An 18540-nucleotide genomic window follows, 5' to 3' on the forward strand; every position below is an offset into this window, starting at 1 on the left:
GCTCGCCCTTTTAGCCGTAGGAGCGTTATAATGTAACAGTCAATCCCACTATTCGTTGGTAAAAAGTAGCCCAAGAGTTGGCGGTGGGTGGTGATGACTAGCTACCTTCCCTTTAGTCTTACACTACTAAATTAGGAACGGCTAACGCAGGTAACCCTCGTGTAGCTTTGCGCGAAATTCAAAACAAACCACTTACGTTTTTATCCGGATAACTTTACTCTGATGCTTTAAGCATCTTTAACCGTAGTAGTTTGTTACCGATGAAAACATTTTTGTTCGATAGTGCATCATCTAGCTTTACAAAAGTTGTTGAATCTAATGAAGTAAGTGGTTCAAATGAAAAATCCTTATATGTAAAATAATTTTGATGTTTTACCCCTTAAAAAGAGCTTACAATAATGTTTTAATTCAAACTGTTACATTGTCTCCAGATAGCTACATTTGGTTCACAGTGTTATTAAATTAATGTGTAATATGTTTCTTGCTATGAACTTGGAATGATGGTAGAAAGATAGCAAAGAAAACATTGTTGAATTAATATAAACACTGACACATTTTTTCCTTTACGAACTTGGAATGACCCTGAAAAGATAGAAAAGAAAATACGATTTAATAATATTATATAATTACTCGCACATGTTTTTTTCTATGAACTTGGAATGACCCTGCAACGATAGGAAAGAAAACATGGTTGAATTATCATAATTACTGGCGCATGTACTTCGCTATGAATTTGGAATGGTCAAAGAAATAGGATTTTGAATTTGTTACCTATCTACTGTGATGTTTATTTACAGACTAAGCATTAGTTATCATTCTCTGTCTTATTGTGTCGATCAAGTGAGATAAAATGTTAGTTTTGTCTATTTAAAGGAGTGACATTTCACAGAGTTACAAGTACAGTGGGAAATTTATTATATTTCTCCTCTGACATTTTTATTGAACATGTAAAGTATTACTGTTAAAGAAAAAAACAGACATTATTCTTCATATACGTATTTTTTATTCGCACAATAATAAAGCAATATTAAAGCAAGAAATAATTATTTAAACACTTTCATCAGGTTTTCCCCTTGACGTGACTTCAATTTCTTTGTTGCGTTAGAGAGGATTCCTAAATATTACAAAATGTAATGCTCTTATTACACATAGTTATGACTACATATTGTTTGCAACCATTGTTGTTTCTGAGACATAATTACTTTACAATACATCTACAATCCAAACAGACATTTTATCTAACTGACTATTGTTCAATTTGGTTTTTGAGTTTTCTGTACTATTTATAATTTAACGATAGTTTTACGATATTCTCAGATCATTGTTATTGTAAGGAATAAAATGATTCACATATAATGTAAATGTTATGCAGAAAAGGTATACGTAAAACAGAATACAACATTTAAGATACAATAGTTAAACATATGAATATCACTGTTACGTAAGTAATTTTAAGTTTCGAGTAAAAGTTTTAATGTTATGATTAAAAATGTCATTTATGATCACTTAAGTAATTTAATGACTCTGCTTATCAATTTTTGGATTTCTACTTTACTTTTTTTAAATAATTTTTAATTAAGGGTGATTCTTGATTTTTTTAAAATTCTAAATGATGCTTTCAATGCCTCTTGGTAAAATAAAGCAAGCACAGCAAAACTTAAAAATTGGTTGGTGAAAAGGAACGCATTTCCCATTATTAAACTAATTAATTCAATAATTAGAAAAAAAAGCTATGGCACCATACTAGTCAGACAGAAAATATAGATTACAATGTTAGTTAGAGAAAATATATAGATTAACATGTTAGTTAGTCAGGATATATAGATTACCTTGCTAGTTAGTCAGGATATATAGATTACCTTGCTAGTTAGACAGGATATATAGATTACCATGCTAGCTAGACAGGATATATCGATTACCATGCTAGCTAGACAGGATATATCGATTACCATGCTAGTTAGACAGGATATATAGATTACCATACCTAGTTAGACAGGATATATAGATTACCATGCTAGTTAGAAAGCATATATATAGATTACTATGCTAGCTAGACAGGATATATAGATAATCATACCAGTTAGTCAGGATGTATAGATTAACATGCTAGCTAGACAGGATATATAGATTAACATGCTAGTTAGACAGGATATATAGATTAACATGCTAGTTAGACAGGATATATAGATTAACATGCTAGTTAGACAGGATATACAGATTAACATGCTAGTTAGACAGGATATACAGATTAACATGCTAGTTATACAGGATATATAGATTAACATGCTAGTTAGACAGGATATATAGATTAACATGCTAATTAGACAGGACATGTAGATTAGCAGGTAATATAAAACTGGAAAAAAATATGTTATTGAATACTTTCTACATTTTCTAAGTATACAATAAATTGTATAATGTTATGTTAATTGCCCTTGTAAGTTTTTGTGCAACAGTTAAATGTTCATTGTGTATATTATCAGGAGGTGTTATTACATTCTCTCTTATAGTAAGTAGTTTTTGTAAGAACTGTTAACATTTTTATAGTTCTAACGTGAAGACTTCTAGCACTATAATTCGTTTTAAAGAGGTACCATATTATTATTTCAGACTATACCACACAATAAAAGGTGAACATTATATTACAGTTGTAAAGCGTTTTAAGAAATTTTACATTTTCTTTCCAGAAGATTACACACTTTGCAAAAATGTTTTAATTAAGAAGTTGATTTAAAATTTACAAGTAATAGTAAAGTAGATGATATTCTACTTTCCTTATAAGCTTTCCAAGTGTGTTACCATATAAATTTACAACTTTGTCAGTGTCTGATGTTAATAGCTATTTACTCAGCATAAAGCTATTTGATTGAGCTAAAACTTGCAATTTTCTCTGACTCTATTTATGTAATATAAGTCTTCCAACTTCAGTTTTTTCTACAGTAAGTGTATACTGAAAACTTCATATCTATTCAAACTCCTACGTTGACTCAAGTGTGTGTTTTTAAGCAGTCCTAAAACATGGGTCCAATGAACACTTCGTACACGAATGATTCGCTATAAAAGTATAAAAGTTAGATTATCGAATTAAAATAATTCAGTTTTACAGAAGCTTTTCTCGGTGATCTATGTCTGACAGCGGCTTATTTCAAGTCAGGTTTATGTATTCATGTGTGATAATTTCACGGTGATCTATGTCTGACATCGGCTTATTTCAAGTCAGGTTTATGTATTCATGTGTGATAATTTCACAATGATCTATGTCTGACATCGGCTTATTTCAAGTCAGGTTTATGTATTCATGTTTGATAATTTCCCAAATGTTTAACTAATTCAAATTCAGTCTTGACTAGATAGTAATTAAATGTTGTGATTCGGCATACTTGACTATCGAACGCTCCACTCGCACTTAAGGAGCGTTGAAAAGTCATGAGAGTTCATAATAAAAGTCATTTAGGTTTTCGTCAAAGTAAACTGTAAAACAGTATTAGAAATCTACTTACAAATATCAATTCAAATGAGTCCGGGTGTTAGGAAAGCTAATGCTTCATTTTACATATGTGTGTCCCTAAAATAATATCGCTTTAACTACCTCTCTAAAAAGTCATCCAATAATTAAGCATGTTAAGGAGCTCTAATAGATAAAATTTGATACAAGTTATATTTGTGACCTTGAAACGGAAGTTAGTTCAATTCTGCTATTACTCCCTTGAAACCCAGGTTAATTTACAATTATGTTGTTACTCTCTTGAAACTCAAGCTAGTTTATAATTCCACTGTTATTCCCTTGAAACCCAAGGTAGTTTACGATTCTTCTGTCTCTCCCTTGAAACTCAAGTTAATTTACAATTCTGCTGTTACTCCCTTGAAACCCAAGTTAGTTTACAATTCCACTGCTAGCCCCTTAAAACTCATAGTAGTTTACAATTTTGTTGGTACTCTCTTGAAACCCATGCTAGTCTACAGTTCCGCTGTTACTTTCTTGACACCTAAATCCGTTTACAAATCCGCTATTACTATATTGAAACCCCAGTTAGTTTACAATTCTTCTGATACTCCCTTGAAACCCAAGTTAGTTTACAATTTTGCTGTTACTCCCTTGAAACCTTGGTTTTATCTAAATATTGTTTAGGTTTAAATACCATACACATATCATTTTCCAATCATTCTTTCTTTAACTCTTGCAAAAACGTATCCAACTTGTAATTTATTACATTAATGATACTGATGTAAAATATTAGTGACTCATCTCTATATATAAAGAACAAAAATCCGTAGGTCTGTCTGTTTGTACGTTATCTAACTACTGCTAGGTTGTTGAGCCAATCTCAACCAAACTTTGTGGTATGATAATCTGGAATAAGGAGCATGTTAATTGATCGTTCACAAATTCCTTCATCCCCATAATTGTTGTTACTGAGAATTTATTATTTTTGATGTAAATTAAAGTTAACTACGTTCATAGATGGCGCCAATTCCTTGCACCAAAAACAAAATAACTTTTCTATAAAACAACATGAACACAATATGAGAAGAGGGCACATAAACCTTTCATGTATCTCAGAGGGTGCAATCGCACTCTCTATGGAGGAATGCAATGGAAAAAATAGCCACCACTATTGGAATACTACATAAATTTAGCTGAATTTCTACTCCAACAGCCATCATAAGGTTGATATGAAGGGCCATTTTTTGAGTTATACGCACTTCCTACTTTGACTCGTGATCTTTCAACTTCGGCCCGTAACACACTTCTGCGGTAAATGACCTTCAATTAATTAATCCCGTGAATTACTATGAGAGGACATTAAAAGGTGAGTGTTGAAAGCGGATAGCAGAAAGCACCCTTACCCGCCATCTCTTTGGCTGTTACCTCTTTCTACAAAATCACCCTAACCATCTCACAGTGTATACCGTGTTTTAAATATATACATAGTGCGTTCTTAAAGCTTATATAAAACTTTTGGTGAGATAATAATGAATACTGTAATAACATATTATGTTTTGAATAAATTGTGTGAAAGTAAGGGTTTTTGTAATATTTATCATAACATCCACCCCCGCATTTTTTTAAGTTCATAACCCGAACAAACGACGGGTACCTCAGCTTGTACAAAATATTACTAGAAAAATAAAATATATCACATTGTAATGTAAATGTAACCATATTTTTCAATAATTGCAGGTTGTTCTTCTTTTCTTTGTTCATTAAAATATATTTTATTGCACTTTTTTTCTTGTTCAGTAAATATTTATTTTGTTGTACTTCTTTTGTTTTTTTCAGTAAAATATATTTTGTTGTACTTCTTTTTTTTCAGTAAAATATATTTATTTTACTTCTTTTGGTTGTTCAGTAAAATATATTTTGTTCTGACTTTTCGTAGACTAAGCACAAAGTAAAATAGTTCATCCAATTTGCAAAAAAAAAAAATTATAAAGGAAGCTTAATGCTGTTTTTTGTTTTTCTTTTCTTAAAGTACAACTTAGAGGATGATAGTATATTTTACTTTTATGTGATATTCAGAAAATATTTCTGATAATTTATTGCGTACAGCAAAAATTGTAATCCGTTTGCATGTACGTATATATAGATATATAAGTGCATACACACACACACATATATATTTCGAAATTTCCCAAGACAGCACTGCTAATACAACGGATAACAAAGTTTTACTAGGCTACAAAGTACGTTGTTACCGCCTACACTCTGTTGAAACACTTGTACCTTTGTGAAGCTCTACTTAGCACATTAATGACGTCATTCAGGTACAGTATTCAATGTAATAAGTAGCTAAGATATATCGAATCGACTGAAAATCCTTGTAAATACATACTGGCACAAAGAAAGTAATTTAACGAATTTTTTCTCTTTTCAAAGCAAATAGACAATATTACAAAAACAGACACCTTTGCAGAATACTTTGAGGCTTGTGAGGTTTTTTTATTTTGTTTTTATTGCATGTATAATTTATTTTAAAGTTTAATAAATCTAATTATTTCCGCTTTTGGTACTAGTATACTTATCTATTCATATCACTGACTTTTAACGTGGAATGACTTGTAATACAAAAATTCAAAGACAGCAAAATGTTATTTTAGCAATAAGTTGTTATGGGATAATCATTGTAATGTTATTTTAGCAATAAGTTGTTATGGGATAATCATTGAAATGTTATTGTAGCATTAAGTTGCAATGGGACAATTATTGAAATGTTATTGTAGCATTAAGTTGCAATGGGACAACTATTGAAATGTTATTGTAGCATTAGGTTGCTATGATATAATCATTGAAACGTTATTATAGCATTACGTTGCAATGGGACAACTATTGAAATGTTATTATAGCATTAAGCTGCTATGGGATAATCATTGAAACGTTATTGTAGCATTAAGTTGCAATGGGACAACTATTGAAACGTTATTGTAGCATTAAGTTGCAATGGGACAACTATTGAAATGTTATTGTAGAATTAAGTTGCTATGGGATAATCATTGAAACGTTATTGTAGCATTAAGTTGCAATGGGACAACTATTGAAACGTTATTGTAGCATTAAGTTGCAATGTGACAACTATTGAAATGTTATTGTAGAATTAAGTTGCTATGGGATAATCATTGAAATGTTATTGTACCATTACGTTGCAATGGGACAACTATTGAAATGTTATTGTAGAATTAAGTTGCTATGGGATAATCATTGAAATGTTATTGTACCATTACGTTGCAATGGGACAACTATTGAAATGTTATTGTAGAATTAAGTTGCTATGGGATAATCATTGAAATGTTATCGTAACAACGTTTAGGTGTTAGGGATAAAACGGTAAAAAAATGTGTTTTTTTAATTACGTCTTCATTGCCTGTAGCATTTCTCTTTAATCTTAATAATTCTAAATATTTTGGTACAAATATAATTCTGCATGAAATATTTTGTTTATTTTCTTTATTATTTTTTTCAAGTTCGAATAAAAATGATTAACGGTGTAAGTGACAAATAATGTTTTATTGTGGTATAGTGCACTTAGTAGGATGTTTATATTGTAGCTGTCAAACAGTATGGTTAACTGGCTCCTATTGTCTTTTGTCATTAGTTAACCTATTGAGGTTATGCGTTGCTGTTTCAAGTTACGATATATTAATACTTTTGTAAATACTTTTCTAATGAATCAAGGCTTCTTGTCTGTTGACTCAAGATTTAACCAGATACAAGAAAACTGTTGAATAATATTTACTAACTTTGGTAGAATGTGTTCACTCGATTTGGTATCATGCAAGAGCATTTAAATGACTTTCGCCTTTATATTATATGATAGCATATTAAGATGCTCTAAATATTTTTAATAGTTAATTTAATTTAGTATTCAATAACTAATCTTATTAGAAACACTAAATTTTGTTTGTCCTTTAAACTTTTATGCAATAATGTGTTTTTCTAATTTTGATTTCATAAGAAATTAATGCATAGTCCGTGGACGTTTACAGTTTTGTTTACTATTGATTAGTAATAACAAATAACCTTACATTTCCCAGAAGGTAGTTTTATTTACTATTGATTAGTAATAACAAATAACCTTACATTCCCCAGAAGGTAGTTTTGTTTCATTGAAAACCGCAAGTAATTACCTACAAGCCGTAAATTGTATTCTGTTATAAAAGTGTGTTAGTTTTTTTAATCTGTGTATATTATGACTTGTGATGAAAAGGAAATTTAGGAGGAACTATTCTAATGAACTCCTATTACCTTACCTTTGTTACCCGATGTCCAAAAGGAGTTTATAACAAAATAGCATCGGAAAAATTAATGGTGTGAAGTCATGGCTCACTTTTCTCATAAAATTAACGTCAACGTTACTTGTGATGTTATAGAAACAATGATTTGATGTTTAAAACGTAATACAATCTAAATTAAATACTTTCTCCAGTTGTATGCCCTTAGAAAACTAAAGCAAGGGGATGAAAAAAAAACGAAAGCTCCCTTGGCTGACAATTATCGCCCAGCTCAGCCACTCAACCATCGAGTGTTGAGAACAAATATTGACTTCAGGAGGAAACAAGTAAGTTGGGCCAATATTATATGAATTGCTGTTATGTTATGCTGTTATGTTAAACTTATATTAAAGTTTTTCTTCATTACCCATTCAAGCCGTCTCCAGCCATTATATGAATTTATTCTTCCGTTAAATAGTTTTATCATTTATCTTACTCGAACGTGTTAAGCTATAGCAATATTATATCATGCTTATCGATGCGAAATTTCACAGCGAAACGCAGTGTAATAGTAAACTCTACGTTGTCGTTACACATTTGGATATCTTCACTTAAATAAACAAGTAAAATAAATATAAACATCATTTGAGAATATCTTTACTTTCTTTGATATTAACTATTCTAGTCTGCATAGCAACAATATAATAAAATGTTGAACACCATATGCAACTAGTTCATTTGTATTAATATTTCCCATTTTACTATATTTTACTTTCTTCGCTTCTAAACACACCACTTTAAACAGTAAAATAGACGTGTAACAAAACTTGATAATTTCATTTTATTTTCCTTCGTTTTATGTTTATTACCTCCGAACTAAGGAATTGTATCTATTAAATAATTAATACTTGGTATTCAATATTTGTTGAAACTCAATTCTCTATCCATCTTTATGATGTACAGCCGGGATCCGATGTAAAACGACTCCGAAATTCTTTGTTCTTCTCGGACTGTTACCGATAGCATAAGCGAGTAAATGGAAAGTTTTAATTTACCTCTAAACGTCTATTTGAAATTAATAACTTGAGGCAAATCATGTAAAACAATTCAACGGTCGATGACAGAGACACTTTTATTTTGTTGAGTCGACTCCTTGTGGCTATTCAGTTGTCAGATAAATGTAATGGATTTTCATTAAATTCATAAGATTTGTGTTAATATTGGCACACAGGCTTTTATACATAAGTATTAGATATTATTATTTTTTAACTCGATGAAAAGTCACTACTACTACAAATATCTAACATAAAAAGTAAAATCAAATCATTAAAACATTTTAAAGAAATCTCTATAGTATACTCAGTTCATCATGTGACTGACATAACAGAAAACAAGAATATAGTTTCTTCCTTTAACACTTCAAAAAAACATGAGATTTCTTTCCTGAAAATATTAGACTCCAAAACTTAACATCATTCAGCGATATTCCAGTAGCAATAAGCTCTCAGTTTTAATGGTTCTCAAACTTTCTTTAAGTCAGTTGCTTTTTGAAATTTAATTGCAAACTACGGAAATTATTCTTTGAGTTTGGTTAATCCTTATTGGCAATACCATCACAGTCTGAAATTTAAGTACTCTCGGTAAGGTTGTGGTGGTCGAATATCAATCATTGCCATGGTTAGTAGTCTGTATACGATCATTTAAAAGTAATTACTGATTAGGTATTTTACGTTTTGTAGTGCCACTAGATACGAATTAGTAATTATCTCTTAGTTTACTCTATATGTTTTGGCTACTAGTCTGATTCAACTAACTATTTGAATATTTTAGAAGTGTAACTAGATTTTCCTGCTAAATTAGCTAAGTCTTTTAACATCCCCTTTGAATTTGGACTCTAATAGAAACAAAAAAGACCAACATAAATTGGAATTCAGAGTTCATAAATGCAGTAAACATACAAGACTTCGAAATATCGAACTCACTGCAATAGCTGGTTACAGATAGTAGACTAACGCTAATTTAATAGGATATGAACCACACTTATGAAAAAAAAGAAGCCTTTTAAGCCTAATCTAGCACAAAAGTGAGCACATTCTGGATACCCACCTTGAAGATATCCAGAGAGTTAGTTGAATGATATCCCAATGGGATGAGATCTCGAACGAATGAATAGCAGACCCATCTTCCTAGCAAGAAGACTCACGATCGGATCTCAGCTCTTACTACTGCATATAATGGTATAGTTCTTCTTGTATCAGATCCCTCCTGATGGCGGCAGCCAGTACGTAGAGTATAATCTAACTGGTAACAATAAATGAATAAACATTAACAACTAGCAATTATTGTAAGTGATTGTATTGGCCACTAACCATGACAGTTAGTTTTCAATTTATTGTATGCTAAATCTTCATCATAAGTACTTAACTCTTTCGACCCCTGTTGACTTTTAACTGAAATTTTGGGTTCGATTCCCGCGGCAAACACAACCCTGTTAGCTGATTGTGTAGCTTTGCGTTTAAACAAAACAGACAATTCAAACACTAGGTTCTACTTTTACTTTTTATAAATTTATTCAAATTTAAATGGCATTTCCTTCATATTTTACGATGATAGTTTAATAAAATAATTACAATTCGTTATTTGAATTCATAATAATACATATTTTAATATCTCTTACTTAGTGACTGTCATTTTTTCTGAAAAATACTATAGGCCTTCTTGTTATAAGTTCCTAGGTAGCTTAGCGGTAAGTTTCAGAACTTAAAATGCTAAAATCTAGTGTTCGATTTAGAAATGGACAGAGCGCAAATAGCACAAGGTGAAGCTTTGCGCGATATAACAAAGTCTCATTATAAACTGTTATGAGCATATTGCCATCTCTTGGTAGTTTTAGAAACTAAAGAAGCAGTTCCAACTCTATCATACATGTATGAGTTAGTTTTGAATTTCGCGCAAAGCTACACGAGGGCAATCTGCGCTAGCCGTCCTTAATTTAGCAGTGTACGACTAGAGGGAATTTTGACTAATCAATATATATTCTATACTCTATTTTTTTTTTGCAATTAATGTAAATAAAAGTAGATTACTTAGAATTACATTTCTTTCATGTTGAACTACTGCAAGAGAAATGTCTAGTAAATTAGTATAAGTATCGTGGTTCATTTATTGTACGAATACTGAAATAGTATTTTACTGAAGTTGATTTCTCACGACACTATTATCATGGGTTTACTTATACATGTGGCCCGGCATGGCCAAGTGGTTATGGCTCTTGATTCGCAATCTGAGGGTCGTGGGTTCGAATTCCCGTCCCACCAAATATGCTCACCTTTTCAACCGTGGGAGCATAATAATGTGACGGTCAATCGTTGGTAAAAGGATAGCCCACTATTAGTTGGTAAAAGAGTAGCCCGAGAGTTGGCGGTGGGTGGTGATGACTAGCTGCCTTCCTTCTAGTCTTTCGGAGACGACTAGCGCAGATAGCGCTTGTTTAGCTTTGCGTGAAATTCAAAACACACACACATACACTTTTTGAAAAATATTGATCTATTTCACAAGTTTAAGTGAAACCTGAGTCTGTGTGAGTATTGACGAATAAATGAGACTAATCATGTTTACGTTAAAAATTCAACATTTCCAATAAAAGTACAAAGTTTTCAATTATCAAATATGATACTTTTTTACATATATTTGTATAGTTGATTATCACATGTTTTCTATGTTTTGTTTTTTTTACTCCAGGGCAAAAGCTGTCCAACAATGTACCAGGATCACTTCTATGAGGGTAGGTACGACCAAGCGTAATGGATTTTAGTGTAATATCTACTACCTTCATCCTCGAAGCCTTTTAGGTTTTTTTACACGTCTAGACGAGGCCACTACTACACCTTATAATTCTCGAAAGCCCCAGGGAAATCAGGTTTTATTGAATTGACTGACTTTACTTGAAATCCTTCACATGTTAATAAATATCAAGTTTGATCTTCACGAAAATGCTTCACATTCTTTATGACATAAATAAAAATCTGTTACTGAAAATCAAGAGCATTTGAATTTTCTAATTTAAGGGATCAAGACATAAGTGACTGATTTCAGAATATCATAAGCTAAGTTGATCGAATTGACAGTATTCATTCTTGTTCTTGAAAAGTCACCAATACCAAAACACATTTCCTTACGAGTAAACCTCAGGATACGACACGGTAACTGAGTTTTCTGATAGCCAGTATCCAATTGTTTGATCCGCACGCTCAATATGTATATATAAGCATATGTTAAATGCTATAAAACAGAAAAAAAATCAACATATACTGATGTATTTATATTAAATCAAATTTTCCTGAAGAGCTCCATTTCCTTTTAACTGGAATGGAATTCCAATAAGACAGCACAAATATTTGAAAATCAGAATATTTTCACGAAACTCTATCCTGGTGTAAAAGTTTAATCTGCATTTGTATAAAGAATTGTGGTTTTAAATTGTTTTTCATCAGTTTTGAATTACTTATTGTTGTTCTAGAACAAACTTTAATAAGATAACATGCTGTATGGACTTCAAAATGATGACAGGGATGATATTTTTTATTACATAAAATGTCTCTGTAAGTCTAGTCATTAAGCAAAGCATTCCAGACGGTTTCCTCATTAAAGTCAGTTTTCACACTTTTCAGTAGAATTATGTATGGTGCTTCTTTATGTAGATTCCCTAATATTGAGTGCATAAAATAAATTTAGAGTGTTATCAAAACAGGTTTGGAAGTTTCATTGTTTTCTTACTGTGCGTGATGATGTGATTTCAAGATATATCTTGGTGTGCTTTTTGTTTAGACAATTCACAGTGTCTTGTTATTAATGTACGTGATGGTATACGTTCTACTTGAAAGCTGTACTTTGTTGATATTTTGTAAAATTGTGTATTTTTGTAAATTTAATATTTTTTATATTATATATGGTAATGGATTTAGTGTCTGGAAGTTCTACTTTGTTGTAGTTATATTTTGTAGTGTTTGTGGTGTCTGGATGCTTTGCTTCGTTGCAATTGTAAATGATATAGTAGGGTAATTGTTGTTTGAATGTTTCACTTTGTTGGGTTGTGATGGTCAGTCACATTTGTGAATTCTTGAATAAACGATCATAAGAAACAAATTGACACGTCTAAATTAAAAAAATGTTCTAGTTGATTTTTTGCGACGATTCGAGCAGACTCCCTTCATTAGGCAGTAAGGACCATCCTACAACGGAATTAGGCCCAGAAAGGGTCTTTACTGCCTAAGGAAAAGCTTCTGCTCGAAACGACGCACAAAATATACTAGAAAAGGTTTTAATTTAGAGGGGTTAATTTACTCCTTGTTATCATTTATCCAAGTTTTTCTTCTCATGTATTGCGGAACAATAATCATGTGATTATTTCATTTTGTTTTAATGTGTATGTGGCGAACTTTATTTGTGGCTGTCTTACTTTGTTGTATTTGTGTAGTGTTAAAAGCTTGATTGTTGGCTGTTTTACTTCGTTGTATTTGTGTAGTGTAAGATACTTGATTTGTGGTTGTTTTATTTTGTTGTATTAGTGTAGTGTTAGAAACTTGATTTGTAGCTGTTTTATTTTGTTGTATTTGTGTATTGTTAGATACTTGATTTGTAGCTGTTTTATGTTGTTGTATTTGTGTAGTGTTAAGAACTTGATTGGTGGGTTTTACTTCGTTGTATTTGTGTAGTGTTAGATACTTGATTTGTAGCTGTTTTACATTGTTGTATTTGTGTAGTGTTAAAAACTTGATTGGTGGCTGTTTTACTTCGTTGTAATTGTGTAGTGTTAGATACCAGATTTATGGTTGTTTTATTTGTTTTTTTTGTAGCGTTAGAAACTTGATTTGTAGCTGTTTTACTTTATTGTATTTGTGTAGGGTTATATATTTGATTTGTGTAGTGTTAGATACTTGATTTGTGGCTGTTTTATTTTATTGTATTTGTGTAATGTTAGATACTTGATTTGTGCTGATTTATTTTGTTGTATTTGTGTAGTATTAGATATTTGATTTATGGCTGTTTTACTTTGTTGTAATTGAGTAGGGATTGTGGATATATTATTTTATTGTATTTGTGTGTGTAGAGTATTTGATGTCTGAATGTTTGTTTGTTTTACATCGTGTAATTATACTTTCATTAAAATATCATACAATGACTCATTTAAATAAAGTTTCAGAACTTCATATTCTTTATTTCAAAGATTAGAAGTACAAATCTGTGAAGTGTACCTGTACCTAGTTACAATTGTTCATGTAAAGTTGTGAACAGGGATGTTAGCTTTTAGTCACAGGTAAATAAAGTAACTAAACCCTCGTGTTACATATTTTTGCCACTTCCGTTATTAAAAAGCTAATAAATGCTATAAGTATCGGTTATATATTTCAAGTATTAATAAATAGAAAATCATGTATACGAAAAAAACACAATAGAATAGGAAATATTACAAAATCCACTTAACGTTTCAGAGAATGAGATCAGGAGTGGATTCTCTTCTCATAATTAAATTTTTACTATTTCTACCCAACAAACAATAAAGCAAGTCGAAACAAGAAGAATGTGAACAACACCATACAGCCAACAGTCGGTATTATGTGGTACATAGTAACAACAATGTGCGTTTTGTATCTTTTACGGTGAAACTGGTAACATGTGATAAAGTTATAATCCATGTTTCCAAATAAATCATGTCAGTGACTTAGCTTCTAAGACATTACCTTTTATCTTTAACACTCCATGTTTAAAACTTTATTGCATGTGGTGCAGTAATATTAGAACCGCAACTGCATCTTGTTCGACTTTCTTGACTAACATACCATAATCCCAAACGACAACAATCTGCTCATATATCCTAATACGAAATCTAGTAACTTCAAGCACAAGCTTACAAAGCGAAACTCAGTTTGTAAGCGTAGTTTAAAAAAACATGAAATGCCGGAATATTTTTGAAACTTTCAGTTTTAGTGCCTCAGATACATCAAATCACCTATCTATCGATCACAGTAATCTTCCATCATATATTTATTGACAATTTCAAAAGTGTTTCTAGGGGATTGATTTCACTCAGGAGGGTTTAAAATTTTGTGACTTCAGTAAAGTGTAACTTCTATTACAATGTTTTCAGATAAGATATTCTTGTTACTTTTAACGTACAGTAACAAATGTCTTAGATACATTGCATTTTTTTTCATACTCATAAATTAATTTTTATCCAGACGTTAGTTTACTACATCCTGATACTGACTTTTGAGACTAAATTAAAATTTAAGGTGGCCATAAAACATTTTTACTTCTTTGCTACAGAACTTTAAATTATTTATTACTTTTCCTATCGGAAATTCTATAAAACATGTTATTTTTTGCTTTGTTTTTCAAATCAAATAAAACTTTCATCTCTTCTTGCGAAAATTCACTAATATGTTTTTTTTTGTTTATTTAGTAGAGTCAATTTCACGCTCTTCAATATAACATCTGTTTGGTACAATGTTGTGTTTCATGTGCAAGTTTAATCATTTGGATTTAAGTACTGAAACTTAATTTTTTTTAAGTACCCTAGGGAGTTGAACTCATTGTTTATATAGTGATTGCTATAGAACTTAAAATGGGAAATTTTCATGAAGTATTTGCTATATTACAGTTATCTTTTTTTTTCTCCACAGCTAACTCACCTTTGTGGAACACAGGCTCTTGATTTTATAGCTTCAAAAACTGTTTGTGTAAGGAATGATGTGTTTGAAACGGAAGACATGAACCACATAATTTATTTTTGACTTTGTGAAACTATAAATCTCCAATTCTAATCAGGCTCAAGGCAACGGATTTGTCTTCTTTCTTGCTGTTCCTGATTGTAAAGCTCAACGTCCAATAATCTCTACACAAGCTCGAACTTTCTCGGTCATTTATAGTGGATAAATCTTTATGATCAAATTTGTCTCCCATATTGTAATCATCTTTACCTTAGTCACGCTTGTAACTCAGAGATCGTTTTTCGCCTGTGAAAACTTGGAATCTTAAAATGGTAAGTGTATCTTGTAATAGTAATTTAAACTTAGAATATATTAATTAAACAGTTATCAACATATGCTAATCCTTATCATAAGTGTTTTCATCATTAGTTTAATAACTTGTGTTACGTTAAAGTTTTATTAACCCCAAACACTTGAGTAACAACAAATATAAAAAGCATTTTCTAGTGGATGTTTTTGATCAGCTGACATATAACACTCGTTTGAGCAACATGTTCCATTATTGATTTAATACAAGTGATACAGCTCGAAACTATAGTACTCAGTTGATCACAAATATTCATCATGGGCGAAGATGTTTCGTATTTAAGATGTAGATAAACGTCATGCTTGTTGTATGGTTATATATAGAATCATTCGTTGATGGTATATTGAATTTATTGAAGCAGCAAAACCATTTTTTTTCATTCATTTCGATGCTCAACTCGCACTTGAAGCAGCTCTTTCTTCGGCAGTTTTTACGATGCGAAATTTTAATATCTAGATCTTTATTTACGTAAAAGAAGTGTTTTATAGATAAATTATGTACATGCATTTTTTATTTAAGACATTTTAAATTAACTTTGTACTGTAGTCCTTATGTTGGTGCGGTGACAAATGAGTGGCAGTACATAATTAGTTACGCTATCGTAAGTAACGAAACGTTTTCTGCTTGATCAGAAGAAGAATTAAGTATATTAAGAAAGCTCCAGTTTACTCTTTAGGCTTGATAAAATTTCCTGATACGAAAGATGGTCTATCTTACACTATAATGAACAGAGATAATGAGAAATTACGATCATTTTAAACTGAAGATTCGAAATCCTAAATATCGTTACGTATAGGAGAAACGCTTTGTTATCAATTTAATAAACATGTTTAGATTATTTGTTGCTCTTGTAATTCTCTAACATCGGGACGCGAACCATAAATCCTATGATTCACAGTCCGAGCTCGTTAAATATTTGGTCTAGAAAGAAATATCAACCTTAAAACATTTGTAACTCCAATGAATGGCTCCAATCTTACCTATATTTTTATATATAAGAAATTATTTCGTGCCCTATTTTATGACATACAAGAACAGTTATAAGTCATAGATGCCAGATTATTTCAATTCCAAAGTTCAGTACAACACGCTGTATTTTGTGCATTCATAAAAAAATATCCAAAAAAACAGAGTAATGAAAGAAACGATATAGTTTAGGAGTGTTAGGTGATAAACTAACCATGTTTACTGTATATATATATATATATATTAGAATAAATGTAACTGCCACCAGGGCATCGAAATAAACCAGCCACTGATTATTTTTATCAAAATGAGTTGACTTTCATTTTTCATGTATTTTATTGAGTACTTTATATTTTCGCTGGACTCAGACTCAACTTTTATTTGAAGAACCTGTTGCAAAATATGATCAATAACACTCATCAGAAAATATTTTATCGAACGTTTTATTAATAATAATATACGCGTTAACTGACTTTTAATAAAAGTATGCTTTTATAATACACATTCTCTGTTATGTGAACCTTACTGATGATAAACCGTTGAAGGGCTGTTTTAAGCAGCATTAATTTGTATTTAGCTATATATCGTTTAGTCAAAATTATAAAAATTAAGATTCTATATATATATATGTATGTATGCGTGTGTGTTTGTGTGCATATTAGAGTCGCTTGTCATAAGCAGCATCTCCTTGAGATATTTGACAACAATACGAAACCCTAAAACCCAAACAGGGGCAAACTGGGAAGAAAGAGTCATCTTTCGAAAGTACTCGGGTTATAGGATTTCGTATTTTTGTTTTTAATCTATTTCACGTGTTTTTCTAACATAACCATAGAGATATGTATTATTGATTAAGAAGTAAGGTCAAATATGATATTATTTTTTCTTTTTTTAGGTAATAAGACTTAAGCCTCATTAGAAGACGAAGACGATAGTTTCACAAGAAGTAATTTAGTAGAATGTTGCAGATTCTCGTTGTTTTGAGTGTGTTCGTCTCTGTGTTGTTTCGAAATGAAAATATCTACGTTGTTCGGATGAATTTTAAGTCAAATCTTACATAAACAGTGAAATCGCAAGGTGTTTTCCCGTGTATCATCCAGTTAACTGCTTTAAATATTTCACATTGTAATTCAGGCTGCTTTAGTGGCAGACAGTTACGAAGACATGAAGAAACAGTTCGTTTCAACGTATAGTGTGAACAGTGAACGTTTGTTTGATGTTTTAACGAATAACACAATATCATATAGTTTTGTTGAAAATAGAAGACTCACTTCTGACTTCATGACACAATGGGTTATTAAAGAACTTTAACGAGAGAATATTATTCCAGTGGACGACGCTGTCTGAACTACGTCCATTATTGAAATAAAAGCAAATAAGATCAATGTTGAACACTAAAACTGTAATCAGTTATTTTGCTTGAAAATATAATAGTTTATTACGTCACATTACGATTGTAAAAGATCCTAATCGCAAAATCTCAAGCAACGTCAAAGCACCTTCTTGATATTCCTCATCGGTTAACCAGCAATTTGTCGCGTTGCTCTAAAATAAGATTTGATGTTATTCAAGAATAAATAAACAAACAATAATTGTAAAACTATTTCTCTTTGTCTAAAAATAAAAATGTACTTATCTCTTAAACTACTATTGTTCAAATAATATTTTCAGACGTTTCTTACAGATTAACTAACTGTCAGCTAATAATTAATCTGATCTTCAGCAGATCTTTACTTCCATGTATTAAGAATATTAAACAGATCAGAGAGAGAGCACGCGTAATCATTCACC

General features: G+C 31.0%; 1 protein-coding gene across 2 annotated transcripts in view; it reads left to right on the plus strand.

Annotated features, from left to right (window-relative positions):
* LOC106476489 (carbonic anhydrase-related protein 10-like) overlaps nucleotides 1-18281 on the plus strand; it is a 170868-nt gene extending 152587 nt beyond the window's left edge. For both annotated transcript variants that reach the window (XM_022381324.1, XM_022381323.1), the window contains 4 exons: nucleotides 7923-8054; nucleotides 11449-11491; nucleotides 15390-15748; nucleotides 17645-18281. In XM_022381324.1, the coding sequence (XP_022237032.1) occupies nucleotides 7923-8054; nucleotides 11449-11491; nucleotides 15390-15421 (207 nt within the window). In that variant the 3' untranslated portion in view covers nucleotides 15422-15748; nucleotides 17645-18281. The remainder of the gene's footprint in view (nucleotides 1-7922; nucleotides 8055-11448; nucleotides 11492-15389; nucleotides 15749-17644) is intronic.
* Nucleotides 18282-18540: the final 259 nt, after the last annotated feature.

The sequence above is a fragment of the Limulus polyphemus genome, unplaced genomic scaffold, assembly GCF_000517525.1.
Source record: "Limulus polyphemus unplaced genomic scaffold, Limulus_polyphemus-2.1.2 Scaffold156, whole genome shotgun sequence".
Taxonomy (NCBI): Eukaryota; Metazoa; Arthropoda; class Merostomata; order Xiphosura; family Limulidae; genus Limulus; species Limulus polyphemus.